The 27,604-nt window shown below is 42.6% G+C and overlaps 5 protein-coding genes across 7 annotated transcripts; 3 read left to right on the forward strand and 2 right to left on the reverse strand.

Moving 5' to 3' along the window:
• Positions 1–832: 832 nt before the first annotated feature.
• On the forward strand, positions 833–5,925 carry nit2 (nitrilase family member 2). Its single transcript, XM_005804419.3, has 10 exons — positions 833–938; positions 1,090–1,208; positions 1,381–1,501; positions 2,437–2,525; positions 2,634–2,727; positions 3,747–3,821; positions 3,890–3,968; positions 4,071–4,169; positions 5,096–5,151; positions 5,453–5,925. Exons 1-10 carry the CDS (start codon positions 911–913, stop codon positions 5,551–5,553), a joined length of 861 nt encoding a protein of 286 aa, XP_005804476.1. The 5' UTR covers positions 833–910; the 3' UTR covers positions 5,554–5,925.
• Positions 5,926–6,018: 93 nt separating this feature from the next.
• Positions 6,019–11,739, reverse strand: LOC102217526 (ICOS ligand-like; the record flags this gene model as incomplete). The annotated part of the gene is made up of 5 exons (XM_023339810.1): positions 6,019–7,505; positions 8,940–9,104; positions 9,719–9,982; positions 11,076–11,399; positions 11,484–11,739. Coding segments are annotated over 5 exons (1,077 nt in total), but the record flags the coding sequence as incomplete, so codon positions are not given.
• LOC111609719 lies at positions 11,737–16,790 on the forward strand. 2 transcript variants are annotated; one of them, XM_023339711.1, is made up of 6 exons: positions 11,737–13,023; positions 13,469–13,643; positions 13,793–14,271; positions 14,370–14,544; positions 14,633–15,146; positions 16,027–16,790. In XM_023339711.1, exons 1-5 carry the CDS (start codon positions 12,946–12,948, stop codon positions 14,860–14,862), a joined length of 1,137 nt encoding a protein of 378 aa, XP_023195479.1. In that variant the 5' UTR covers positions 11,737–12,945; the 3' UTR covers positions 14,863–15,146; positions 16,027–16,790. The 2 variants fall into 2 exon arrangements, 1 of the variants encoding a protein (XP_023195479.1); XR_002753287.1 differs by lacking the exon at positions 13,469–13,643 and having other exon boundaries at positions 12,239–13,023.
• Positions 16,791–17,353: 563 nt separating this feature from the next.
• gtpbp6 (GTP binding protein 6 (putative)) lies at positions 17,354–21,786 on the forward strand. The gene is made up of 10 exons (XM_023339993.1): positions 17,354–17,837; positions 17,916–18,053; positions 18,127–18,197; positions 18,276–18,406; positions 18,941–19,011; positions 19,091–19,249; positions 19,358–19,566; positions 21,030–21,178; positions 21,316–21,468; positions 21,559–21,786. The coding sequence occupies exons 1-10, from the start codon at positions 17,486–17,488 to the stop codon at positions 21,683–21,685; spliced, it is 1,560 nt and encodes a 519-aa protein (XP_023195761.1). The 5' UTR covers positions 17,354–17,485; the 3' UTR covers positions 21,686–21,786.
• Positions 21,734–27,576, reverse strand: LOC102230967 (PI-PLC X domain-containing protein 1-like). 2 transcript variants are annotated; one of them, XM_023339996.1, is made up of 6 exons: positions 27,317–27,576; positions 25,609–25,745; positions 23,733–23,861; positions 23,503–23,658; positions 23,240–23,423; positions 21,734–22,220 (listed from the first exon to the last, which is right to left on the reverse strand). In XM_023339996.1, exons 1-6 carry the CDS (start codon positions 27,396–27,398, stop codon positions 21,946–21,948), a joined length of 963 nt encoding a protein of 320 aa, XP_023195764.1. In that variant the 5' UTR covers positions 27,399–27,576; the 3' UTR covers positions 21,734–21,945. The 2 variants fall into 2 exon arrangements, with proteins under 2 accessions (XP_023195764.1, XP_023195763.1); XM_023339995.1 differs by lacking the exon at positions 27,317–27,576 and having other exon boundaries at positions 24,977–25,702.
• Between the last annotated feature and the right edge of the window lie 28 nt (positions 27,577–27,604).

Consider the following 27,604-nt stretch of genomic DNA (forward strand, 5'->3'; position numbering starts at 1 on the left):
TAAGATTCTAATGAGAAATTGATCACAATAAACGATGAGATAAATTCCTGCCCGTAATCCTAACAAGGCGGTTAGTTGACCTAATGCTAAGATGTTGCAACAGATTCAATCTCGGCATCTAGTTGTTACAGTTCATAGCAGTAAAATATATATATATATATATATATATATATTATCTAAACAAGCTCTAACACTTTGGTACTAATGTTATTTATAAAATTGAGACTAAGGTAAAGATGTTTGGCAATAATACACAATGTGTTTCGAGAAATGTCAAAGTAAGTTGACAGCAATTGTCAAGCAGGGCGGCGGAAGAGTCATGATGTGGTCTTATAAAGCGCTAGATTTTATTAGTTTGAGCAGAGAAATGTAAGCAGGCTCAGTCTGTGATCCTTAGAGGTCAAGATCATACCAGAGCAGTTTTGCACCAGCTGCATCTAGTTACATAAATGTTTGAAAAAAGCAACTACAGTTTAAGGTCAGGTGCTGACTGGTGTTAATCTTTTTCAAATCTATTACTGTTTTGTTCAAATTGATTACCAATGAGCAGTTATACTTTGGACTGAACTCTGGTTGGACCCCAACTTACCACCCACTGTGACGAGAATCTCAGCCTTTTCACAATAAAAGACCACGGTTTAAGGTCAGTACAAGAGACTCCCGAATTTATCTCAGACAACTAATTTGTGTGTTTTTTTTATTTTTATTTTTACATGTTTATACTTATACTTTATCCAAAAAACACACAACGTACGCATAGCTATATAATAGTACAGTTAATGAAATTCTTGATTGTTGTTGAAATGAAAGAAAAGTAGGTATACTCTTATTTTGAAAAGTAAGCATCCACCCGGAAGTGCTCAGCACCCTGCTCCGCTTTAGACTTGGAGATGAGCCGAGTTCTGCACATATGAGCGCTGTGACGAGAATAATGTCGAGTAAGTATGAAAGTATTTGTGTGAGTTACAGTTTTTCTAACTAGTTTAAATTTAGCCGTGGTTTGATAAAAATAAAAACCTCAGCAGTGGGTAACTCATGCCGTGTTGTCAGTAGTAAAGTCTCCGTGCTGACCGGGTTCTGTTGTCCCAGAGTTCCGCCTGGCTGTGGTCCAGCTGCAGGTGAGCAGCGTCAAAGCGGACAACCTGAGCAAAGTGCGGAGGCTGGTGAAGGAGGCAGCGGAACAGGGCAGCAAAGTGGTGCTGCTGCCGGTGAGGAGGTTATTTTTATTATTATTATTATTTACTGTATACAGTGACCTTTAGGTTTCTTATCACTCTCCTTGACAGTACAAGGAGTTACAAAATGTGGAAAAAAATTTATAAAGGTATGAATATTTCTTTAAGGCACTCTCTGATAGTTTCCCTCCTCACCCCGATTCAGGAATGCTTCAACTCTCCGTACGGAACTGGCTTCTTCTCCAAGTATGCTGAGAAGATCCCAGGAGAATCCACGCAGATGCTGTCAGAGGTGGCCAAGGAGAACAAGCTGCATCTGGTGGGAGGTGTGGACTCGTGCGTCGCCATGGTCACCCACATTAAACCTTCACATTTGAGAAGAAAGTTGCAACCTTGTCTCCAAAGAAGCTGTTGATGTCTTATTAGAAATTGCAGCTGAACGAGCTGCAGTTTATTAGAACCAATATCGCAGATTGACATGCACTCACATCCTGTCTGTTTATTCTCAGGTTAAGATAGATTTACAAATTATTTTTTTCACCTGAAGAAATTCTGAGAAGTTAGAAATATTCAACCCCTTTTTTAATCCGATTCACCTCAATGCAACCCGATGCATCTAATTACCTTCAGAAGTCACCTAATTTGTAAAAAAAAATAATAATAATAATAATTAGGGGAAAAAACTGCATTAGTGTATCAGGAAAACAAATAGTGAACACAGAAATTGGTCTTTTTTATTTACATTATATTAACATAATGCATAAAAGAAAGAGCAAAGCTCTCTTATGGTGTAACAAATTTAAAACTGCACAAAATAATTAGGCATAGTGGAAGTAAGTTAATCTGTTTTCTCAAGAAGCTAAATAAATTATTCTACACTTAGGGCAAAGTATGCTGCCATCTAGAGGATGTTTTATGTATAATCCAAAGTGAGGAGGGAAATAGTATTATATGGAAATACGTTTTCTCTTTTTTTTAATTGGCTTCCACTTCCAGAAAATACTGACTAATACAGATGAAAAGATTGCAGCTGGTCAGAATTTTGGAGACTTTTTCTCAGAGTTGATCAAAACATCTCTGATCATCACCACATTTGAGTCGCTGATAAAATAGAAAAGATGAACCGGATCACCGGGAGCTGGTGGGTCAGTGGAGACTGTGGAGAAATGAACGCAAATTAACAAACAGTTGGCAAACAATCCAAACATATTCCATGTTCATGTGACTGAATGGCTGAAGCCTCCTCCTTGTTGTTGAACAGGCTCGATCCCTGAAGAGGACGGAGGGAAGCTGTACAACACCTGCGCCGTGTTTGGTCCTGAAGGAGAGCTGATTCTCAAACACCGGAAGGTTTGCGTGTTCCTCACCCGCTCAGGTCTCCTTCACAGACGGAGCCGCGCCCCAGCGCCCGCTGCGTTCGTGTAACCCCCCCCTACCCTCTGCGCTCTCTCCCAAAAGATTCACCTGTTCGACATCGACGTTCCAGGGAAAATCCGCTTCCAGGAGTCCGAGACGCTGAGCCCCGGGAACAGCCTGTCCACGTTCGACACGCGTGAGTGGCGGACGGGGGGGCGGCTCTCTTTGTGCACCTTGAACTTTTCCGCGTTTCATCACCGTTAGAATCGCACACTTTAATGTATTTTACTTGATTTAAAAAACAAAACCTTTTTTTCCCCCCATATTTTTCTACAACTAAAAATCTGAAGAATGTTTGGGGACCAAATAACTTCTACTTCATTGATCTGTAATCTCTGGCACTTTGGACCTTCCATAATTTCCCTTAATAACTGTGATAAAGAATTAACTGGGGGTGCTATGATAAATCGGCCCCGATTCATTTAATTTTGGGAAGATTAGTGATTGGCCGATAATTACATGTGACGCTGACCTCCTCTACCTCAGCACAGGTATAAAAACCGAGATTTGTCTTCTTCTGCTCTCCGGTGGGAGAGGTTTGGCTGACAGCCCGGCCCACCAGGTCACGTCTGCACGTTTGCAGTTAACAATCGTCTCCCCACTGTTGCCAACTCGGCAACTTTCTTGCCACATTTATCAACATTTCAGACAAAAATATCTGTACTGGCCAAACTCGAAGACAGCAGGTCGGGATTTTTAAAGGTCGTAATCGGCAGTCGGCTAGAAAACTGCAGTCGGTGCATCCCTAGAATTAACTAATGCTTTAAATATACATTTAGTAACAAATACTGGCTTTACGTTATTGTATTTTTTGATTTTCCATGACACAATGACACTAAAAATGCAAACGATATTGTTTTAGATCCTTTTTTTGTAATTAAGTCGTAATTAAGTTTTTTTTTCATTTTCCATCTATTTCACCATTCCGCATAAAGACACGTATCATCCTCTTTTCAGCAAACATTTTCTGTTTTTCTTTATTTTAAAACCTAAAAGCAGAGGGAACGGACAAGCATTCCCGTCTCTAGGGTTGCCCTTTCACATAAAGCACGACAACGTTTGACAAAATCTATAACGTTCAAGTGGTACGACCAGTGTCAAGTACATGAATCTTGTTTTGTTTTGTTCCTTCCCCTGTCCTCTTGGCTTTGGCAGCGTTCTGCCGGGTGGGAGTGGGGATCTGCTACGACATGAGGTTCGCGGAGCTCGCTCAGCTCTACAACAGGAAAGGTGAGCGACCGAAAACGACTCATTTGGACTGCCTGACAGAACGGCTGAAGAACATGTACCGTGCTCAGGCTGCCAGCTGCTGGTTTACCCCGGAGCCTTCAACATGACGACAGGCCCCGCCCACTGGGAGCTGCTGCAGAGGGGACGGTGAGACTGGAGCACGCCTGCAAGTTTGCGTCGGGCCGTCGAGATCCACCGCCGCGTTTAATAATCCAATCAAGATTCCTTTGCGTCATCTGTGTAACGCAGGGCCCTCGATAACCAGATGTATGTGGCCACGGCGTCGCCTGCCAGAGACGAAGCCGCGTCCTACGTGGCCTGGGGTCACAGCACCGTGGTGAACCCGTGGTAAGACCGCAGGAGCACGGACAGACGGGCGGCAACGGGAACAGCCGCCTATTCTGAGTCCGTCTTTATCCTTAAAAAAACAAAACAACAAACTTGTTACCACGTAATTCAACTAGATGTGACGAGGCCGAAAGTCAACGCTTTGAGAACACCTGTGCTCTTATAAACTGAGGCTGCAGGCAGAAACTGTTTTAGTAATCGATTCATCGATCTACTCTTCTGAATCGTGTAACCGGATCCAACAAAATGGCACGCTGGGAGGGGTTTTCATTTAACCACCAAAGCCTAATTTGTACGATATTAAAACTGTAAATAAACCAACGACTCAAGTCATTTTTTTAAATGGGAAAAGTAAACATCGTATTGCCTAAAACGCAGTAACAGCATTCATTTGGGGAACGCTTGGTCATTTGCAGCAAAGGATGAAGCTGTAGCTGAAAAGATACCTGTGAAAAGCCGCAGCCCGTTCTGCTTCATACAGTAAAGATCTGATCTGTTGATTTTTATTTATTTATTTTTTTTTGGATTAACCAATTTAATAACTTGAAATCAAACGTCTCCTGGTTCATAGGAGATTTAAAATGATAATAAAAAAGAATTTGAGGCTACAAGTGTCACTTTAGGAGTTCTTGGTTGAACATATTTCCTGGCATAGAAGGGCTTTTTAAAAAAAATCTTAACATAAAAATGTAAATATTTTTTGAACAGTTTTGCCTTCCTTACCGCTCTAACTGTTGTTCTTTTAGAAAATGGCCTTTTTCGAGTCTGTGAGTGATTAATCGGTTACTAAATTAGCTGACGACCGTTTCGATAACCGATTAATCGCTTATCAATCTGATTTAATTGTTTCAGCCGTATTGCAAACCGTTGTTGATGCTCTGTGCGGCCGCTGGATCCGATCTGAACCTGTTTGGATGTTTTTACAGGGGAGAGGTCATCGCCAAGGCCGGGCCTGAGGAATCCATCATCTACGCTGATATCGGTGAGAATCAGAGGTCTTTCCCTCCATCTGAGCTTTGGTACAGGAAGCTAAGAAAAAAATATTACTCGATACACAGGACTTCCAAGCAGTCTGGTAAAACTGTGGAGTAGTTTGGGATTTGATTTCAGGATTTTCCAGATCTGGACTGGAGAAAGGAGATAGTTTTGTTTCTATATTTTATTCCCCACAGTAAATGTCGTCCCTCCAATCGTACTCCCTCCCTCCCACATGTCAGTCTGTGTTTTCCTCTGCGATGAGGTTCCGCATGTTCTGACTCTGCATGTATGTGGCCCGACTCCAGACCTGCAGTACTTGGCCGACATCCGGCAGCAGATCCCAATCAGCTCCCAGCGTCGGGACGACCTCTACGCCGTGACGGCCGTGCAGCAGGGATCGGGCTGAACGCTCCAAACAGGATCACGCTCCTCTAAATATGTGATTTCTGAAAATCCCAACGTTAAATAATCTTGCTTCTTGTCATCAAGGAGACTGGCTGTTAATATTTAGTGCTTGATGGAGCAGTTGCGTTAGCCAGTCGTGCGTTTTAGTCAGAAGGGGAGATCTGACTCAGGACCAGCCTTCACGTGAAGAACGACGAACCGGGAGGGAAAACGGTCAAGGAGAACTTTATTTTCTTTTCTTTTCATTTTTCCTCCTGAACCATTTAAATGTGATTTGAGCTCGTGTTTAAATGCCGCAGTTTTACGTGTGTGTTTCTCTGCTCTGGTTGCCCACTGAAATCCAGGTTAATAAAAAATGTTAAAAAATCCCAGACTCACTAACTAAAGTGTTGATTAACTCGGAGATGCTAAGTAACAGACGGAGCCGTACGACATGCGATTCAGATGCAATAACAGACACCACATCTGAAAGCCGTTTTTTTTAATAATAAGTCACCAAAGCACCTGTTTGTGGTCAGAATAAATCCTTACTTCAGCCCCTTGTGGCTTTAAAATGTAGACAAAAACGGGAAATATCTTATAAACCTTCACTTATGGAGGCGTGTCATTGATTAAAACAGACAAGCTTTATTTAGAAAGCATCCTCTCTAAATTAAGGGAACTTTAAAATGTTTACGGACAATTTAAAGTGCTTCAATAACGAAGAACAACACACACAATAAAGACATGCATAAACTCCATGGCTAACAGTAGCGCCAAACATAAAAGTACCGCAATGCCCCTAAGAACATTTGCGGCTGTGTTCAACATAAAAGTTAGCCAGCGCTTTGTTCAGTTTTTTTTTATAGAAATTATATTTCTACAAGGCAAATAATTTAATAGAAATCAGCAGTGGTGACATAGTATAAGAATATTAGTTTGGGCTCCAGTGAGTTTCTTCATTTCCTGAACAAACAGAAGGGCTTTTACTCGACTTGAAGGCAGATTGGGTGAAAGCGGGAAAAAAACGTAAACTATGCGGCCAACATGGTTTGAAATGCTTTACAGCATGAACCAAAACCAGAACCTTGAAGCAAAATGAAAAACGTGCAATCCAATCGAAGGATAAAAAATAGTCACAATGGAAAAAACTCACAGCTGTTGATGGGGGAAGTTTCTTCTGTTGCCTTTGAGTGCTGTAAGAATTAAACAGTGTCTGTGTGAAGGCACGTTTATTGCAAAAAGCATCAATAATGTCCCAGAGTTGGGGCAAAAAAAAAAACGTTCAGAAGAATTTGTGGTTTGCTAAAGAGAAATAATTCCAACAATTAACCCCAATCTTTGAATTCAAGTTACACTACACTATAATCATGAGGGGTTTGGGATCACAATATGTGGAAACTTCTCATTCTACACCATCTGGTCTGTTTGTTGGGTACCAGGAATCGGTTCCAAATACTCGAGGAGGAGGTGGTGGTCCAGCGTTATACTGAAGAGGAAATTGGTGCTTTAACAGGATGATGACCGCCCAAAACACCAATAAGTGACCAGTAACAGCATTACATTATGGAGTTAGCCGCCCGATCTTTGGACTTCACCATCAAAAATCCATTTTTCCTCACTTCCTGTAGAGTAAGAGGAAATTAGACGCATGTTCTCATTAAGAACAGAATGTGCCAGGCTACTAGTGTCCTTGTCATTTCTGACTGGAATCAATCAGCCGGCACATTTAAGAACAAAAAAAAAAGTAGACGGCAAGCTTAGGATAAGCATCTAGAAAATGCAACACAATGACTCAAGAAGTATTTACATGTCGGTGCTTTTTTTTGTTGTTTGTTTGTTTGGACTGATCATAAAAAAGTGGCGGTGGATCCAGAGATGAACTTTTTTTTCTTGTCCTTTTCTTTCACACGTCGGTCTCTTTTGGCTCCGGCATCATTTCCTCGGTCGCCTGCTTGTACTGATATCGTCGACCTGATGGAAACAAACATTCAGTCAGACACGGCGGCAAGCGCAAGGCGGCTCACTGTTGTCAGAGGAGCTTTCTGTTTACACATCCATACTGTGACTTACAAAAGTATTTACACCCCTTGGTTGTTCTTTTTTTTTTTTTCTTTTGTCATGTTGCGTATTTTATCGGGATTTATTGTGATAGAAGTGGAGGAAAATGATATGGATGAAGAGTGCTCGTCAACATCGGCCAAATCTGGCCGTAGATTCTGAAAAAGAGAACTTTTTGACCAAATCATTCCCCCCCCCCCCACATACGCCGTTTTTGCCTTCGTTCCCTCTAAATGAAATTAATGCTGAGCCGCAGTGACTTTCCTAAACCATTTCCAAACATACCATCCAAAACTGATTTTTGTAATTAGTTTAAACACATTTTTAACCATATTTTTAGGTTTAAAAAAAAAAATCTAGACGTCATTACGGAATAATATAATCTTATTTTTAATGAAAATATAAGACAAAAAAGGCTCACACCACAGTTAATAATCGCAGCTGCAACTGCTGCTCAAACTCTAAGCAGGTGTGTTGCATAAACACACTCAAAAGACTAACGTGCCAAAAACTAACATAGTCGTATGTACATCTCGGACCAGTTTGATTTTATCTTTGACCAAAACGATTAAGAGCCTCTTCCACCACCTTCAGAATGATTGACTGAAAATAGCTAACTGAGATAATGTATAATAATAATACAAACCTCTCCACAACATGATCCCTGACCTTTCTGCTGGTCACTAACAAAACTCTGGACTTGTAAGCAAAACAAACCACACACTGGGCTCCATTTATTAATTAGGGGATTTCAAGAGATTTTATTTAGGGGCATCAGAGTAAAGAGAGGTAAATGTCAAACAGATTTCTATTTGGGGAAAAAATAAATAAAAAAATAATGATTGAACCTGCAACTGCTGCTCAAACTCCATCGATGGATGGATGGATGGAAAAATGAAAAAAAAAAAAAAAGACATACTTTTCCTTTTTGTGTTTGAAATGTGACGAAAATGTGAAAAAGTTAGAGCAGCATGAATAACTTTTCAGAGGTATAAATAAACCTGGCCTGGTTCAGCCTGGAACAGCAAAACACATCAAGGTGGAGTCAAATCCTAGTTTGGACACTTCGCATGTTGGATCTTACTGGGTTCACCGTCAGAGTGAATTTATTTATAGTTATACTGAAATTAAGGAGCAATGAGGTTGTAAATAAACAGATCCAACTCAATGCACATGATGAAATTCCTACTGAGCTGCATTCTGTACCTACAGCCCCCCAACAACAAAGGTACATACATTGATATTTAAAAAGATGAAGAAGCAGTTTCATGCTAACTCGAACGGGCTGAGTTGAAGAGCATTCATGGTTTCCTCGCTCCGCTTTCCGGAAAGTATCGATGGGCTCACCTCTCCGTGGCTCCACGTATTCCTTCTTCCTCCGCTTGCTTATCTTGTCCAGGTGGAGCTGATAGTAGATCCCGGCAAGCACCATTATGGCGACCACCACGCACAGGACGGTGCTGAAGATCCACATGCCCTGCGACGCGCGTCTCCCGCTGCTGCTGGCTCCCACTGCGAGCCCAAACAGCGAACAGAGTTGACGGCGTGTTCTGGCATCCGACGGAGAAGACCTGACAGAAGGTCTTCTTCAAATTAAATAAAATTGGTGCCGATAACATTTTGCTGCACAAAATTGTGCAGCAAAATGTTTTTTTGTTTGTGCCACTGCTAGAGATATTAGTAAATGTTTCCAGAGGTCATCAAAGGTCAATCAGCCTCCTTCCCCCGCATGTACCAAATCAAGCAAATTTGGTGTCAATCACCTGTGCTGCAAATATATTTGTTGCACAAACATTGCACAATCAATTTATAGCAATTTTGTTCATGTTGCACTTGTACTGAAATCTTAAAAATTATAATGGCACAAACAAAAACATTTGCGGCACAAAACGTTTTTGCTGCACAAACTTATCAAAGTTGACGGACACCATATTTTGTTTGATTTTTTAAATGTGGACTGACTGCTTGACCTTTGATGACCTCTGGAAACATATCTTAACATCTTCAAAATGATAGCGGCACAAACGAACATTTCTGCAGCACAAAGATTTCTGCTGCATGTTTGACACCAATCCCGTTTAATTAGAAGAAGGACCGTCGTCACCGAGCGCCAGCGTTAGACTCACGTTTGGCCGTCAGGGTTTCATTCGTGGACGGATTCGTGACGGTGCACGACACGGTGTCGTCTTTGGAAACGTTGACGGTCAGCCGGCTGGTGACGTTGTACAGATGGGAGTCGGGGAGCGCCTGGGCCCGGGTCGTCACGGCGCCGTCGGGGGGCTGCCGGCTGTCGTCGATGAGCCAGTAGACGACAGGCTGGGGGTAGCCCCCCCAGGACCGACACAGGTAGGACGATTCTTCCTTCCTCACCTCGGGGATCCTAAAACTGGCTGCGACAACGACAAAACTCACAAACGTCAGGCTTTTTAAATGATTTTGTGATCGTTTACTGTAAGCACATGTGAATAAATTAGGATATGTTTGAAAAGATGGCTGTTGCTCAATAGTTAAATTGAAAAAGTAAAATTTACTATGTAGATTTGTTCTTTTGCTAATAAAGAGAGCGTCTTCGTTAGGCTTGCCAGTAGAAAGCAAGAAGCATGAGGTGCTGTAAAACCTCTTGGTACAGATCTGCACGGAGTTTGGACTCTTCCTCCAGACTCCACTAGTTGCACCTATTGCGTATGCACCTTTTTTCTACATAATTTTTGTCCTTCCACTCAACTTTCCATCAACATGCTTGGATACCACGCCCACAACCAGCTTCTTTGGTGACGACACATAGTAGCTTACCTTCGCTTGTGCACAGTGACTGTGTGTGTCCAGTCAGCAGCCTTAAAGGGACAGTGCTATGTGTTTTCCAGACACATGATGCCATTTTATTAACACAATCAAGTAACTATGCTAACTTCAGTTGTTATAAAAATGCTACATATGTCAGTTACATCTTAAAATAAATTTGACTCCCTGATTTAATTTCTTGTAATTGGGCCTCTGTGTCTTTTAAAAGTCCTGCTCTTTGGGAAGTCATCACAACATGGCTCCTTATTAACCCTTTAACGACATTTTTATCTGAGAATTAGCTCCTGCTCTGATCTCAGCAGATGTGCAGTTCCACCATGTGTTTGCTAATTGCTGCTGGCTAGTCTGAAGGAGCTGAGTGGGAGGCTTCGTCCACCCAGGCGTTCTGCACAGCTGAATGGTTGCCGTGGGCGATGCAAGGATTTGTCAAACATGCATGAGACAACGAAATCATTTTGTTGAGGGAACAACATTATAACATGATGTACAGCTGAAAAAATCGATTTTATGTAAAACTGCCCCTTTAAGCCCTGTAGACCAGATCACATCTGAAAGTCAGAATCACCAAAACCAGAAGGAAAAAAGTGCTCAAAACACAACACTCCTTTTGTGGCGCCTCTCTGCTTTAGTTGATTATTTCAAGTCCTTTTAATTGATTTATTTCAATGTTACGGAACTAACCTGCGACCCTGAGACACCTGGTACACAGAGGCGCGCTCTGGTTCTCCCCTGACAGCAGGAACAGGCCGTATCGGCTCCCGTCGTGTTTGGGCTGAGCTGACGGCAGCTCCAGGGAGAAGTTCCCAGTGGCCGCCGCGTCTGTGGGAATCCTGGCATAATTCACGCTCCACGTCTCCACGTTCCCATCCCCGTCCCACAGCGACCTGAACACGGCCTCGTCGTGGTTCCTCCACTCAACGGAAAAGTTCGACAGTCTCCCCAAGTTGGGGTGGCAGGGCAGCAGCACCGGCTTCCCCACTTCACCGAGGATACAGCCTCGCTGCTCTGTGCAGAAAGAGAAACAGACAGAGACGAGTGAGGTCGGTCGGTGCGACCCGCAGCGTGAGCAGACGGCCGGGGTCAGCTTACCCAGAGCGGCGCACAAACACGCGCAGCAGAGCAGCAGCGCCGCGCCGCGCCACGGTGCCGCCGGCATCGCGCCTTCCCTGGCGCACAGGAGCGCATGCAAAGACCGCGGAGCGGCTCCTACGGCGCCTGGCTTTTCAGTTGGGAAAAGCGAAACTCGTCCATTGTTGACACACTCCACACACGCACGAAAATATGTCGGTTCGGCCTCACTTCCTCGTCCTGCCGCGCCGAGCCGTACGCGCACCTTTCCACACGTTCAGTCATGCCGCGGCTTGTTCTGCCATACCTGATCTCCTGTTTTAGGTCAGCAAAAAATAAATAAATAAATACCGTGGATAGGAGTTGATGTAAGAACAGTGAAGACTCCAGGCTCTTCAGTGTCGGTCAGTAAGGACCCACTTTATAGGTGGAGGTTGGTTTAACCTGCTAGACCGCTTTTTAGACAACACACACACCCACACACACACACATGTTGGTAAGGAAGTATGGGGAAGTATAAGGAAGTATGAAACAAACATGTAGCGAAGTATTTATAATAATAACATAAAACCTGGACAGGTGAGAAGAACTGTGGCGATTTAAGTTTGTTAGTGAAATGTTATGCGGACAAAAATGTTCCAACATGTCAAATTAGTACACACACATCCATTCATATTCAATTCATGCTCATTTTATAAATTAAAAGTGTTTTTTTAAAGCAAGTATTAAACATACTTTTAGTTAAGGATACATTTCAGATTTAAAAATGATTTTTTTATTGTTCTGATGCTATATTGCAATTCTACATTAGAATATAACAATAATCAATACAAATCAATAATGTCAAAATTTATTAAGCATGTATATTCCACACATAAAAGGAAATTAAATATGTGAATCTGTGGGATACCATTAGTCAAATTGTGGAGACCAAGTTCTAGGCGTGTGAATATTTTCCTAAGACATCATGCAATATTAACCAGTCTAATATTTACCAGTCTAACATTAACCAGTCTAATATTAACCAGTCTACTATTTTAGGGAAGAAAAGCACAAACTTTATGGGTTTTTCTACTTTAATATGAAAATGTTCATATTAAAGGGCTAATGATGTTTAATTCGAAAGTGGAACCACATATTTAATTTACAACACAACTACTGTATATTCGATGACGAGGCTGCAAAACATCTCTTCATTCTCTGTTTCAAAGGTGATGCCTATTCGTATGACATGCAATATTTTAAAAATAATAATGTAAAAAAATATTTTAATAAAAAGAATTTTTCTAAACCGTCTGATTGATTATTTGAAGTTTTCTTTTTTCTTTTGTATCTGTGAATGTTAATCTAAAAAGCACACGACTCTCCGAAACAAAACAGTCGTAACTCGGGTTCAGGACCCGAAATTTTGCGCGTGCGCATAGCACGCTTAAACGTCGCAACCCCTCTCAAGAAACACACGCTCTCCGGACCATTTTCACGCATGCCCAAAACAAAGATGGAGGCGTCTGACCATGATTACAGTTACCCTCTCGCCAATGCTGAGGCTGAACACCAACAAGTAAGCTAGCTCAAACTTTTCACATGTAGCCCTATTATAAAAATACGTCTTTTGTATTAAATTGTTTGTTGTTGTTGTTTTTTAATTTGGCTGTGTCGAGTTGCGTTTCCGCGAAGTATCCAGCTGTAAGCGTCGCTCTCAGGCTCCGCCACTGTCAGGTCTTTTCCGGTTCATATAATTTTTTTTTGCGTAAAAAAAACTTTATTGAAAAAAAAAAATCCCTGAAACAGTAAATGAAGATGAAATAGTTTGACGTGTGGTCAGGTTTCAACCAAAGAATATGTATTCTACCCACTAGGATTTACATTAAGATTAAATTAAATGCAGATGATACGTTTTTACTTATTGAAACTAGTTAGACAGGATCTAATTTAGGAGTATGAAATGGATGCAAGCCACACTTTTAGTTGAGCTTAATCTGATTTCCTGTTCCATTTTCCTCCAGCTCCATATAACAGTTCAGACGGGGCGTTCACTGCCGTCTGTGAAAAAGTGTTTCTGCTGTCCGTCTCCACAGTATCACTGTCCGTTTTGCGGGCCAGGATTTTTTAAGCCCACTAAACTGTCAAAGGTCAAGATCCATATGGACGGTCATTTTAATAAAGCAGTTTCCTATATAGGTATGGTGTTTTTATTTACAGTCATTTAAACTGTGATTGCAATATTTCCCCATCTATAGGGTGTGTACGTATATGTGTTTATATTTGTATGTGGTAAATTTGAAGATGCAAATATTGGATTTTAAATCAAATTCCCTTTGATATTTCAGATTACACCATTCATAGATGTGGACTCAGCTGCAGGAAACGGCAACACTTTCACTGCTTATACTGCACGGCTACTGTACTCAGGAAAAGAGACCTTAAAGTCCATCTTTCATTCTGCCACATGAAACGCACCCTAACGTCTGTTCAGACATCGGACTCTTCAGCGCCGGCACAGGACCCAAACCCCACCCGGTCTGCCCAGGACTCAAAACCTACACAGTCTACCCGCATCCCAAATCCCACAAAACCTGCTTACTGCACAAAGTTAGGGGAAGTTCTGCCTTCATGGCTTAACAACACTCTCCTCTGTACCATGCTCCGGGACCCTGTAGTTCACACGCGCTCAGAGAAACCCTCCGAGCTTGAGCCTCATCACTCTCCGGACCTTGTTGGTACATGTGCGAAAGAGAATCAAATAAAGATGGCCAAAGATCATGACTGTGGTTCCAACCTTGCTGAGGCTGAACCAAAGGAGAACAAAGTAAATCTGTTTATGATGGGTTTTTTTAAGTAACGTTTTCAAATAATTTTCCTTATATTTGGAGAAATTTGGCTTCATTTTCCTTTTATGTTTTGCAGCTCCATATTACAATTCAGACGGGGCGTTCACTGCCCTTTGTGAAAAAGTGTCGCTGCTGCCCATCTCCGCAGTATCACTGTCCATTTTGTGGCCTAGAATTCTTTAAACCCACAAAACTGTCAAAGCTCAAGATTCATTTGAGTCGACATATTAAAAAAGCAATTCCCCATAGAGGTATGTTTCCATTGTTGTTGTTTTTTTATTTCATATTTAATGGACTGGATGTTAAATATCTAATAGATTTCACCTATTTATATTTCAGATTACACCATTCATAGATGTGGACTCAGTTGCAGGAAGCAGCAACACTTTCACTGTTTGTATTGTACGGCTACGGTACTCAGGAAAAGAGACCTGAAAGTCCATCTTTCATGCCACATAAAACATACGGAAACTTCTCCAGCTTCTGACCAGAGCTTGAACTCTTCTTTTTCGATGCCTACCCAAACCCTGACCCCTACATCCTCTGCCCAGACACAAAAAGTCCTGTAACGTCTGTCCTGAGCCCAAAGCCAACCTCACTCCCCCCCAAACCCCCCAAAACTAGCTTGTAGCACTAAGTTAGAGGAAGTACTGCCTTTAACACCAAACAAAACTGACCCGTATAGCCTTCCTCAGAACCCTCTAGTTCAAACATGTGTCCAACAACTTTCTGTGGTGAAACCTCGCTGCTCTCCAGATTGTGGTGGTAGACGTGTTAAGGAGAATCAAATGAAGACGGACGCTCAGGACCATGATGGTTACAACGTTGGTGAGCAATCATTGAGGAAAACAAAGTGAGTTTTTTTTTATTCATATAGTTTTGCTTTAATTATGAAGCTTCTTTTAAGTGTGCTGTTGAGAAGAGTTTCTTACCATGACGTGTTAGCTAAACACTAATGGGAAAACATTAGCGGTTAGCTGATGTTTACTATTGTAAATGGTGAACAATGGGGGCAGCCGTGGCTTTTCAAACTTTGCGCATGTGTTGACATAACTACTATATGGTCTGTGAGACTCTGGGTCTTAGTAGAACTCATACTTTTTTTTTTTTGTTTGATCAAATAAACCAGAACACTGATTAGCTTCATGTAAAAAAAAAAAAATGACATTGAAAAGTCAAGAAGATGCCACTTATCTCACATTGTGCTACGTTGGGATCAGTTCCAAGCCGTCCTGTTGGTGAGAAGGAATGAACCGTGGCAGGTCACCTCCGCATCGTAGTTTAAATGATTCAGATTCCCTGTTCCGTCTTCCTCCAGCTCCATGTAACAGCTCAGACGGGGCGATCGGTGCCATCTTTGAAAAAGTGTCGCTGCAGTCCATCTGCACAGTATCACTGTCCATTCTGTGAGCGACGATTTTTTTTAAACCCACAAAAACTGTGAAAGACCGGGATTCATTTGAGTGGTCATTTTAATAAAGCAGTGTCCTACAGAGATTAATTGATTAATTGTGGTTAATTGTTTTTTTTCTCCATATTTAGGGTATATTATGCATCTGTTTATATTTGTATATGGTCAATAAAGGAAATGTAAATGATTTATACAAAACCATAGTAAAAAGAAAGATCAGCCTTCGTATTCTAGTGTTTTGCATTTATATATTTATATATGTTTTCCTTTTTATATGGTGAATACTGAATATGCCTATTGAATTTCAACTTTGATATTTCAGATCACGCCATTCGTAGATGTGGACTCGGTTGCATGAAACAGCAACTGTACAGCTACGGTACTCAGGAAAAGAGACCTTAAAGTCCACCTTTCATTCAGCCACATAAAACACACAAGAACTCTGTTGGATCGGGGCCCAAGCTCTTTTTCTACATCCAAGGATTTAAGTTTTGAGATTCTTGAAAAAGACCATATCCCCAGAACCACTGCCCAGACCTCACGCCATATATGACTCGGAGCAGAAGCCCTGTAGGACCCCCCCTGGGACCCAGCATTATATTGTCTACTATAGTTTAAGCCCTACGTTACTTTTCCTGGTCCAAGCCTTACCCGTTTTCCTAGTACCATGAAGTTAAAGAAGGATCTACCTGTACAAATAACCAAAACCTGCTCTTGGTTATAGTCAGTCTCCCCTCCCATGCTTATGGACTCATAAAAAACCTGTTAACATGATATTTTGAATTATAGTTATAGAAACCTCATGTGAAGATGTTTTTTTTTTCTACAAATGATATTTTGATATTCACATAATGACCAAATTGTGACATTCTGTTAATTCAATGCTGATTTTCACAAATAAATGTGCAATTTTTTCACACAACAGCAACTTTATGTTCTGTTAAGATATAACAGATGTATCTTAGGTTGGCATCAGGATCACCTAAGACATAGATATTTGAATGCATACTAGTTAAACCAAGACCATTGTGCATGTATGTATTATTGGTATTACAGTATAATAAATTTATTACATAATCAGTAAAACCCTGTTATGCACATTTTGTGAAAGTAAAAAATAGGAGCACTGAGTATCTGATGCAAACATCAACAATTTATTTTAAAAATTGCATCATCAGATGGACCGAAATATAAAGTTATGTGGAAATGTTGGTATTCTAAAGATCAAAATGAAAATAATTCTTGGAAATAATTTATGTAATGGAAATGACGTAAATTTGGAAGAATGAGTTGGAAATATATTTTTTAAATTAATTTCTTTCAATATAAAACTTAGGAAATTTTGACCAAAACTGCAGGTGTGTGTCTGTGTGGTGTATTTTTTGGTTAAAGCAAGCTTGCTATTCATTTGGTGAAGTTGCTCACAGTGGGTAGAGAATCCAGAGTTTTTACTCAAGAGTAGCAATGGATCATAATAGTTATTCAAGTAAAAGTAAAAATACTGATAAAAGTATTCCCCTCCGGCCCATTATAAAGTTATTCAAGTATGTAACTGAGTAAATGTAACTAGTTTGCAGGAAGCCTTCATTCAACAAACCGCCACTGCTTCTGTCCCGTGTCTAAATAAAAGGCGCCGCCGCGCCAGCAGGTGGCGCTGCAGCGCCGCTACTTTGAAAGCGCCGGGAGAAGAAGTGTCAGCTTGAAAGACGTAAACAGTCCACGCTGACCTGCAGCAACAGCGTTTCGCATCATGTGTCGACGGTAAAACCTCCCGAGGCAGCATGAAGACTCTGAGGTTCGTTCATTCGCGACTGCCTCTCTTACCACGGAGCTGTCACAGACCCGCAGCCGCCTGCATGCTTCTCCCCGCGTCTCACCGAGGACAGCCGCCCGTCCTGCCGTCCAGCAGGTCCCTGGCGCTCTCCGCCTCCAGCCTGAAGAACTGGAAAGACCTCGGCAGCAGCTCACCCACAGAAGAGGAGGAGGACGAAGATGGAGACCTCCTGGAGGAGACGGAGGTGGAGGAGCTGTTCCAGCAGCACGTCCCTGCAGGGATCGGACAGGGACAGCACAGGGTGTTCATCGTCCACCCTGATGTGAAGTGGGGGAGCAGAAAGCAGTACCTGACCACAGGTAACCAGTCCAGCACGCTCAGTTGAACAAGGCGGTTCCTCGGAGGGGTTTTTACTGAGCTGTGTGTTTAATTTACAGCCGAGCTGATGATGGCCGAGGCCGAGGGACTGGTGAACACCTTGGACAACTGGACAGTGGTGGACAAGATCATCCTCTCCACAAAGACACCAGAGAAGAAGAAGATATTTGGAAAGGGAAACTTCCAGCTGCTTACAGGTACCACCGGCCTCTCAGCAGTTCTGCCCGATGGGAAAGTCTGGCTCTGAATGAAAATGTGTTTTCTGTCCAGAGAAGATCAGGCAGACCCCGGGAGTCACTGCTGTGTTCGTGAATGTGGACCGCCTGTACTCTGTGTCTGAGGTGAGACTGCGTGGAACCGACCGCGCTGACTGGTTCACTAGACTTACCGATGCCTTTTGTCTCCAAACCCAACATCAGAGGGAGTTCGAGGAAGCCTGGGGGGTGAAGGTCTTTGACAGGTACTCGGTTGTTCTCCACATCTTCCGCTGCAACGCCAGAACCAAAGAGGCCAAGCTCCAGATCTCCCTGGCAGAGATCCCCTTACTAAGGTGATCACACACACACACTACCTGTGTGTCAGGCTTCTCACACTGAGTGATTATGGAGGTGGAAGAACCTTTGTGCTGATAACAGTGGGTGTCTGTAAATCTGTTTGTCCATTGTCGGTCAATATGTCCACCATTTATCCAGTTTTTCCATCCATCTGTTAGAGAACCCAAAAATTAGACCAAAGTGAGAGTAGTACCACTTCAACATATATATATTTTTACTCAAGTAAAAGTAAAAAGTAGCCGTCCAAGAAATTACTCAAGTAAGAGTAAAAAGAAAACGTATTTGGTTAAAAAAAAAAAAGGTCTGAACTACCTATCAAAAATAAATGCCCACCCCCAATTTATACTTTAAAAGATTTGGTAATAAAATACTGAAAATTCTGGAAATTTGATTCTGGTAAAGTTTGGAAGTTGGACACGAAAACACGAGGTTTTCATTTAACCTCGTTTTTGTTGCACTCTTACGTCTCAGTGTTGCCCATTTCTGCCGTCTTTCTGTTGATAAAAACCCACTTTGTGTTCCACCTGCAGGTCTCGTCTAAAAAATGACATGGCGGATTTGGATCAGCAGGGCGGGGGAGCGAGGTACATCGGAGGCTCAGGTGATGCAGCCCTGTGATAGCCTGCGATCCGCCGCGTCGACTAAAGACCCGACTGACCCTTCCTGATCGGTTCTTCCAGGGGAGACGGTGTACGAAGTCCAGCAGAGGCTGCTGAAGGAGCGGGAGACGAGGATCCGCTCGGCCCTGGAGAGACTTCGCAAAAAGAGGCACCTGCTGCGGTCGCAGCGGAAACACAGGGAGTTCCCCACTGTGTCCGTGCTGGGATACACCAACTGTGGTGAGAGCACTGGAGACGCCGCTCGAAAAGTCTCGGGAACATCGTTCTCATTCGTTTTCGCTCCTATCCGTGTCAGTATTTTTGTTTTTTTCCCCCCCATCTGTTCAGGAAAAACCACTCTGATCAAAGCTCTGACCGGCGACAGCGGCCTGCAGCCCAGGAACCAGCTGTTCGCCACCCTCGACGTGACCGTCCACGCCGGCCAGCTGCCCAGTCACATGACCGTTCTGTATGTGGACACCATCGGCTTCCTGTCCCAGCTCCCACACCAGCTCATCGACTCCTTCTCCGCCACACTGGAGGACATCGTACACTCAGTAGGGCGTCCGGTTTCTTCTTCTACACCTACCTACAATTGCTAAATTATTACTTCAATAATCGGTTAATCGTTTCAGCTCTGTGCTCATTTATTAGAATGACTAAGTCTTAAATTAAGCACTCTTTGTTTTTGGGAAAACATAAAAAAAACCCCAAAAAAACAAGATGTAATCAGGAAATCTTTTGGTAAGTCTAAGGCTGGCATTGGAAGCAGACAGCTGCACGTTGTCTGGTGGGTTTTGTCATCGTCATCCTTCCAAAAAACCAGCGAGGTCCATCCCTCTCATTCCAGAGCCGCACAATCCGTCAAAAGCAGACCTGGCCGTAGCCGCGTCTGCATTATTTATCCAGCAAAAGACTGTAATATTTGATGAATTTAAGCTTTTAATGCCGATGAAATATTCAGCAGCAGTAGATGCTGGAGACCAGACTGTTGGAAGCTTTGATGACAGAGAGAGGTGGGGAAAATGTCGGGTCTTTGCAGCTGTGGTTGTTATAGTGTTGCATAAAAAAAAATGTATATTAATATGCAGCCATGTACTATGTATGATGCAAAAATACCTTCATATTGATGTTGGCCCACAATGCATTGCCAAAGCATTCGCACCATTTGAACTTCTTCACACTTGTGTTTTATTGGGGTTCTGCTATACAAAAAAACAAAAAAAACAAACCACAAAGCAGGGAATAATTGGGGATTTGAAGTAAAATATATTTTTTTCAAAATAAAAGTCTAGAGGTGTGCTGTGGATTTGTATTCATCCCGTTGAGATCATACGTGGTAGACACCAGCTGCAGTTCCAGCCGCTACTTCTCAGGGAAAGGCTGGTGGAAAGTTTGTTAAAGGGATGATAGAGGAGCCATGTTGTGACGACTTCCTGAAGGTGGAGCTTCAGAAAGAGCGGGAGTTTTTAAAATGTAAAATTTACAAACTGAAATGCCTTTTTTTTTTTTTTTTTTTTTCTCCGAAGAGTTTTTGCGGCGCTAGTGGCTTGTATTTTTTCCACAGTAGGCAGACAGGAAGGAGGGTGAGGAGGAAGACATGCGGCAAAGGTCGTCAGGACCGGGAGTCGAACCCGCGACGTCCGCGTCGAGGACTAAGGCCTCCAAATGTGGGGCGTGCTAACCCCCTGCGCCACCACAGCACGCCCCTAAACTGAAATGCCTTTTAGGTTATAATTGATATGTGCAGCGTTTTTCTAACAACTGACGGTAATACAGTTACATGATTGTGCTATAAAATTGAAGGCACATAATGCTGCCCCTTTAAAACACTTCTACAAGGCGTCAGCCCCTCTATGCCACATCATTTTGAATGTTGTTTTGAAGATGAACAGAACCTAGATAAAGTTACAAAGGTGTTGACGAGGCCTTCCCTCAGGACCCAACACAGCCCTAAGATTGTCACGGTTAAAAAAAATATTTTTTTAAAAAAAGACTCTCTTTCCATTCTGCTCCCCAGGATCTGTTGGTTCACGTCAGAGACGTCAGTCATCCAGAGACGGTGAATCAGAAGGCGAACGTCCTGAACGTCCTGAAGAACCTGCAGATCCCACACCGGCTGCTGGCCTCCATGATCGAGGTCCACAATAAGATCGACCTGCTTGACAGGTGAGAGTCTATGCTACCTCAGCGGAGGAGGACCTGCTCCTTTGGAAACTTTGGAATCTGAGATTAAATCTGCTCCTGCTGGCATGTTTACGAGCTTGAAATGGCAAACTTCTCCTGTCTGTCTGTGTGTGTGTTAGTTATGAGAGCTCGGAGTCCGGTGCTGTGCTCATCTCTGCCCTGCAGCAGCGAGGCCTGGACGAGCTGAAGAAAGCTGTGGAGCAGGAGGTCGTAAAGTCCACCGGAAAGCAAATCCTAGACCTGAGAGTAAACCTCAGCTCTCCTCAGTTAAGGTCAGAACGTGACGTTCGGTCAGCTGGTTTCATTTTCCGTTATGAACACGAGGTGAGCGCGCGTGTGTGTGTGTGTGTCCCGGTCAACAGCTGGCTGTACAAGGAGGCCACCGTCCAGGACGTGCAGGTGAACGCAGAGGAAGGCTCGGCCGTCGTCAAGGTCATCATCAGCGCCGCTGCTCACGGACGCTACAAGAAACTGTTCGAAAGTAGGTGAGAGAGGAAGGGAGGAAAGAAAATGACTGAACTCAGAACCACGAAGAGCTTAGGAAAATACTGTGTTTACTCTGTAGCGATTAAAAGATCTGAGCTGACAAATCTGAGCCAGAACGAGACGTTTTCTTGTACGAAATATATACTTGGCTTCACGTAAGAAATGCAAACTCTTCTCGGGTAGAAAACAAAACGACCTCAGCTGGTTTTCTTTTTAAATCGGTGAACATTTTAGACACAAGAAATCCAGACGTGAAGCCGAAATCACTGCTGCTGCTGCTCCTTCATGGGACGGGCTGAGATCTTTGGTCGCAGTTTGTGGTTCAGTCCGATCACCAGGGAGCAGAGCGGAAGCGGACCCACGAAATCCCCCGCTATAATGTTGAGGCTGTGAGGGTCCGACCCGGGTCTCTGCTGCTCCACCCACTCCCTCAGACACTCCCAGTTGCTGAAGGTCAGCGTCCGCAGGGATTCCTTCGGGTTCTTGGCGATGTACGACCTCGGAGCCGTGAGGTTCAGGCCGGAGACGAAGAAGCCCTCTGTAGAGACAAGAAACCCTGAATGATGCCGTTTCTCTCCACCTGGAGGCGCCACTGATCAAAGTCCAGAACGAAACCCGAAAATCGGTGGCGAAACTTGAAAACTGGCTTCACTGTACTCAATCTGACTGAAGGTGTGAATCTTCACGTCTTGAGAAATTTGGCAATGAAGATAAACACGTGAAACCAAACAAAAGTCTAACAGCTGCGATTTTAATGTGACAAAATGTGGGGCCACTGGAGGCAGAAACATAACTCTGCCAAAACAACTCAAAACTTTTCAGGTTAGTCTCAGACATTTTCTAGAAACAATAAAGATATTTGAGCTTAAGAATTCAAAGATTTTGCTAAAAAAAAATCCCCGGAATTTTGAAATAAATCTCAGAACTTTTCAAGGAAAAAAACCTTGGAAACTTCTGGGTTTCAAAAGTCAAACACGTTCAACTTTTGGACCTTTTCTGAGTTCGAAAAGTCGCAGACTTGCTAGAAAAACCTCAGACATTTTCAGACTAATCTCAGAAACTTTGTAGACACAACAGGGAAATTTCAGCTTCAAAAGTCAAATAATTTCAAGAGAAATCTTAGAAATTTTCTAGAAAAAACAAGGATATTTGAGCTTGAAAGGTCAAAAATTTGCCACCCAAAAAATTACATTTTGAGATTAATCTCAGAAAGTTTCAAGAAAAAAAAACACCTTGGAAACTTCCGAGTTTGGAAAGTCCCAAATTTGCTAGAAAGAAACTGAAATTTTCAGACTAATCTCAGAAATCTTCTAGAAATAATAAAAAAAAAAAAGAAATTTCTGAGTCTCAAAAGTTAAAAATTTCCTTAATAAAGTAAAATCTTCAGATTATTCTCAGAAATCTTCAGGGGAAAAAAAAGAAGAGAGATGTCGACGTTTTTTCTAGAAAATGTCAACAAAAAAAAAAAAAAAGTAGTAAATTTACTCCCCTCTCCGTTTTTTGTTTTTTCCATCTCCAATGTCCCCGATCCGCCGCCGTCACAGCAGACCGACTCACCTGGTCGTCCCATGTCTTTGTTCCAGTCCAGGTAGCGGATCACTTCTTGTGCCGTTGTTTTATTCGCCCACCAGTACGGTATGGCGGGCCACAGCTGCGGGTGTCTGGCCACCAGCTGGGATTCGTAGGACAGGATGACCTGGTAACCGGACGCCCAGAGGCTCCGCAGGCTCAGGACCGGCTCCTGTTCAGGGGACAGAGGACACGGTGAGGCGGCGACTGGCGCTCAGAGCCGACATCGCCAGCGGGAGGAGGGAGCCCACCTTCCGGGGACACAGCTTTGAGCAAAACAGCTTCTTCAAGTGGGAAATGAACAACTCGTGGCACGCGTCGTCCATTCCCTCAAAATGGCTGCAGGCCAGGATGACGACCTCCTTCGGGTGAGAGTTCAGCCAGTGCTCGACGCATTCCAGGGTTTTCTGTGGAGCGGGAGCGAGTTATGGTGGGAAAAGCCGCGATAAGCCAGAGAGCGGCTGACGTGACCGGAGCTCACCAGAACCGTCAGGTGTGTGTATATGACGTGTGTGAAGTAGAGGTCGTCGGACGGGTCGTTGGGTTTGTGCGCAACGCGGAGATCGAAGAACCGGATTCCCTTTGACAGCTGATCCTCGATGCTCTTGTCCTAAACACAAGAACGAAACTCCACGTTTGAGTTTAGCCACCTACTCAGATTTTAATCCAAAGTCTGATATATATATATATTATTATTATATATATATTTTTTTTTCCAATACCAGAAACATTTCCTTTGATGCTGTATTAATAGCTAAAAACTAAACTATAAAAAAAAACACCTAATCAGTCAACTCTGCAGTTTCTCTAATCTCCGTGGGATGTCCTCTCTTGCTGTTGTGCCTGTGAACTCTGACCTCTGGCTTTCAGCCCCTGTTCTCTCAGAACATCGAACAAACAGTCACGTTCTGCTCTATCTGCGTCTTGTTAAACTTTGGACCATCTCAGCTGAAAACCTTCATGACAGTCTTGTGACTTCTGGCTCCAAAACGCCGACATCAGCGACCCCCTCATCTCCGTTCTGCAGGTAAGGTCAGTTTAAAAAAAACCAACCTAACAAACAAAAAAGGTTGCTTCTTGATGAGATCAAGGCAATTTAAATATATGCATTATTAACGATTTTTTTTCAGTTTTGTTTTGTTTTTTTTTCATTTATCCTCACCTAACAAAGTTAAATCTATTCTATGGGTTTTTTTTCTGGGACAGATCAACACAGAGCAGTGCAGGATTTGAAGTGGAAGGAAAGCGATATTTCGACGACTTCTTTCACGTGTGGAAATCTCAAAAGTGTGGCGTGCTTTTGTAGCAAGGTTACTTTAGGTTACTAAAATGAAAGAAATGGCAAACATTTTTGTCAACTGATAAAACTAAGTAATGAGGGGGAAAACTATAACAGGAACTATTTTGTACCTTTATAAAACTAACTAAAATTCTGCTTTCATGTTTATAAATCTATTTATTAGCATTTCGAACTGAAGTGAAATAGATTTTTTTTTTACACAGCACTTCAGACCTGCCTATGCATCTACCTGGTAGTGAATATTAAACGGTGGATACCATCTTCAGAAAATTGATCCAATTATTATTATGTTTTCTCCCAACTATTTCTGTCGCCATTTTGTGGACAGTGTCAGTTAACTCCTGCGATTCCTTTGCTGTGCAGACCTTTGACTAGTTTAAATGAAATGACTTAATTGGATTCAATAAAAATTTGAAGTGACGTACCAAGCGGGCGGAGCCATGGTTCCCGTTGCCAGGAAACACGAAACCAGCCACATGGCATTCAGAGTCGGCCCCTTTACTGTAACATTCCCTCTCCCTGTAGAACCTGAAGTTCCTGTCCGACCAGAACCAGAACCGAGCCGGGCGTCTCATCCACCCTGCCAACACCTCAGACAATCCACTTTTGAACGGCTTCATGAGAAAACAAGAGTTGCTGATGGGATCACCAGGAAGGCTTGGTCTTGATCCAAGAGTTGAACAGTATTAAGGTCTCTGCCACTGAAAGCGTTTCATTCATTAAGAGTCTCGGCGAACGTGGAGGAAAAAGATCCGTCAGAAAGAAAAACCAACCTTTTGTTCTAAGATTGAATGGCACTGCATGTTATTTGTTGTTTCTGGGTGAAATAAGGCAGGAAACAGTGGTTTTTATTTGTAATAAACCTCAGTCCTTTTCCTTCCATTTCATAATTAATCACTGCTCAGAGTTGCTCTTCATAAAATCTCCATTGAACACGTTGAGGTTTGTGTCACACTTGATCTGGTAAAGGAGAAAATGAACCCCGAGATGTCCTTTCTTAAAGATGAGCTCTGAACACGTTGACGGGTCGTTTCTGTTGCTCCACATTTCTCCGTACCTGCGTGGTGGCCCACTTAAAGATGAGAGGCCTGGTGACGCAGTAGAAAAGCCCGTCCAGGAGCCAGAAGCAGTCCGACTCGGACCTGAGCAGGGGCGACGTTATGTCCAGACAGTAACTCATGGCGTCATGGCTGCCTGTAGTGAACGAGACGCCAAACGTAACTTTTGAGTCTTCCAGGAACGAGAAACGGGTTTGTAAAATGACGTCACCTCAAACCGGAGCGGCAGGTTGAAAGAAACACCTTTGTGTTATTTTTAGTCTCACTTGTATTTTTAGTGATATACAGTATATATATATATATATATATATATATATATATATATATATATATATATATATCTCAAATATAATAGACTTCAAAGCAAAAAGGAATTTCTGTTTCCTTGAATGACCAAGAGTTCGTGTTCTTCGCTTTCTATTTTTCTGTGCAAATGATATTTTTTTTAGAGCACAGTTCTGGCAATAAAATTACCCTTAAAGAAAAAACACCCAGGCGGTGTTTTCTTTTGTTTCTTCTTTTTGTTAAACTTGATCTAGCAGTAGATAAACAGCTGGGGACTGAAGTATGGATGTCCATAGCAGGATTTCACACAATATGTTTCACAAAAGCACACGGAAGAAAAAGCTAATTTGAGTTTGAGTTGATGACATCACAAGAGGCATAACGGTCATGCTGTCGAGCTAATAGTGGTAGCAGGGGTGCGATTTCTGATCCGTTTCAACGTAGATTTTGAAGAATTGAGAGAGTCGACCCAGTGGGTCAGAGTTTGACTTCGATTTGTTCCCAAGGCAAGGGAGCGACGGCAGTAAAGATGGTTGTCTTCAGAACTTTGGTATGTATTTGGTTATATGCCTGCTTGAATCATTAAATTTCAATTAGTGGTGATGTATCTCTCTATGAACTCTGAAGAATTTTGATAACGAACTTTTGGCCATTAAAGTCTGCCCTGATTTTCTTGACGAGCCTCTTCGACGAGTTGACAAAGTTTCCTAAAAACAGGTACGACAAAAACGAAGAAAAAATATTTTTTTCAACCGAATACAAGAAGCTTTTGTGCCGCCAACAACAACAACATGCAAATAAGGAGCAAAAACAGGAAACATGAAAAACACAAGAGACATTCTGGGAAGAATGCTAATCAGATGCCAAAAGCCTTGTGTGATGTCATCACGTCACACAAGGTGTGTGGAAACTTGTTTTTGGGAGAGCAAATATTATCTTTGTTAAATGCACATTAACATCAGAACAGATGAAAAACAATGGAATAACTTAACAACTAAAGCGACTAACACATTTCAAAGATGTGTGCCTTGTACCTTTAATACTCCATAAAGTCAGAATAAACACTAGTGGATGTCTAGCAAAGACACGAACAAACTTCACATAAATGGCAGACTACGACAGCAATAACCCTTTCAAGATAAAAAAAAAATGAATAGATATAAAACAGCACAAGCAATTCAAATGAAAACATAAAGAAGGGATATTTTATGTTCAGTCATTGAGTAAAATGACTTTCCATTCCTGAATAAAAGGAAGAATTTTGTATCAAGATAGCAATACGATTGAATTCAAGCATATAAATGAAACTGCTATTTAAAATATTTTTTAAAAATCCGGATTAACATTAAAAATAATCTACAACATCAGAGTATAACTCCTACTGTAGGCTGCGGGGTTCAGTGTGACGTGAGAGTGACCTACCAGGTATCGCCAGCTCTGTCAGGGGAAAGTCCCACAGCTCCTCCGGCAGGGCGGACATCCAGTCCTGGTTGTTGACGTCCATGTCGAGCCGTCGGTGTCCGAGCTGCGACTCCGAGCAGCCGCTTTTACCGTGGATCACATGATTTTTCTGCTTCCCCCCACCTGATTCCTCAAAGCCATCGACCGCAAACAGCAGCGGCAGCAGGAGGAAGCCGAAGGAGGGAGGAGAAACTCGCAGGTTCCTGGTTTTCACTGACCAATGGCAGAAAAGGCGCCACCAGAGGGCGC

This window comes from Xiphophorus maculatus, chromosome 9 (genome assembly GCF_002775205.1).
Source record: "Xiphophorus maculatus strain JP 163 A chromosome 9, X_maculatus-5.0-male, whole genome shotgun sequence".
Classification (NCBI taxonomy): Eukaryota; Metazoa; Chordata; class Actinopteri; order Cyprinodontiformes; family Poeciliidae; genus Xiphophorus; species Xiphophorus maculatus.

Coding starts and splice junctions, on each gene's coding strand:
- LOC111609719 (XM_023339711.1), top strand. CDS start 12,946: ATGCCCAAAACAAAGATGGAGGCGTCTGACCATGATTACAGTTACCCT. Junction 13,024..13,468: donor CTGAGGCTGAACACCAACAA/GTAAGCTAGCTC, acceptor ATTTTCCTCCAG/CTCCATATAACAGTTCAGAC. Junction 14,545..14,632: donor AAAAGCAATTCCCCATAGAG/GTATGTTTCCAT, acceptor TTTATATTTCAG/ATTACACCATTCATAGATGT.
- nit2 (XM_005804419.3), top strand. CDS start 911: ATGAGCGCTGTGACGAGAATAATGTCGA. Junction 1,209..1,380: donor GCAAAGTGGTGCTGCTGCCG/GTGAGGAGGTTA, acceptor ACCCCGATTCAG/GAATGCTTCAACTCTCCGTA. Junction 2,526..2,633: donor TGATTCTCAAACACCGGAAG/GTTTGCGTGTTC, acceptor CTCTCCCAAAAG/ATTCACCTGTTCGACATCGA.
- gtpbp6 (XM_023339993.1), top strand. CDS start 17,486: ATGAAGACTCTGAGGTTCGTTCATTCGCGACTGCCTCTCTTACCACGG. Junction 17,838..17,915: donor AAAGCAGTACCTGACCACAG/GTAACCAGTCCA, acceptor TTTAATTTACAG/CCGAGCTGATGATGGCCGAG. Junction 18,407..18,940: donor GCAGAGATCCCCTTACTAAG/GTGATCACACAC, acceptor TTCCACCTGCAG/GTCTCGTCTAAAAAATGACA.
- LOC102230967 (XM_023339996.1), bottom strand. CDS start 27,398: ATGGACGTCAACAACCAGGACTGGATGTCCGCCCTGCCGGAGGAGCTG. Junction 23,424..23,502: donor CAAAGCTGTGTCCCCGGAAG/GTGGGCTCCCTC, acceptor TCCCCTGAACAG/GAGCCGGTCCTGAGCCTGCG. Junction 22,221..23,239: donor CAAAGACATGGGACGACCAG/GTGAGTCGGTCT, acceptor TTGTCTCTACAG/AGGGCTTCTTCGTCTCCGGC.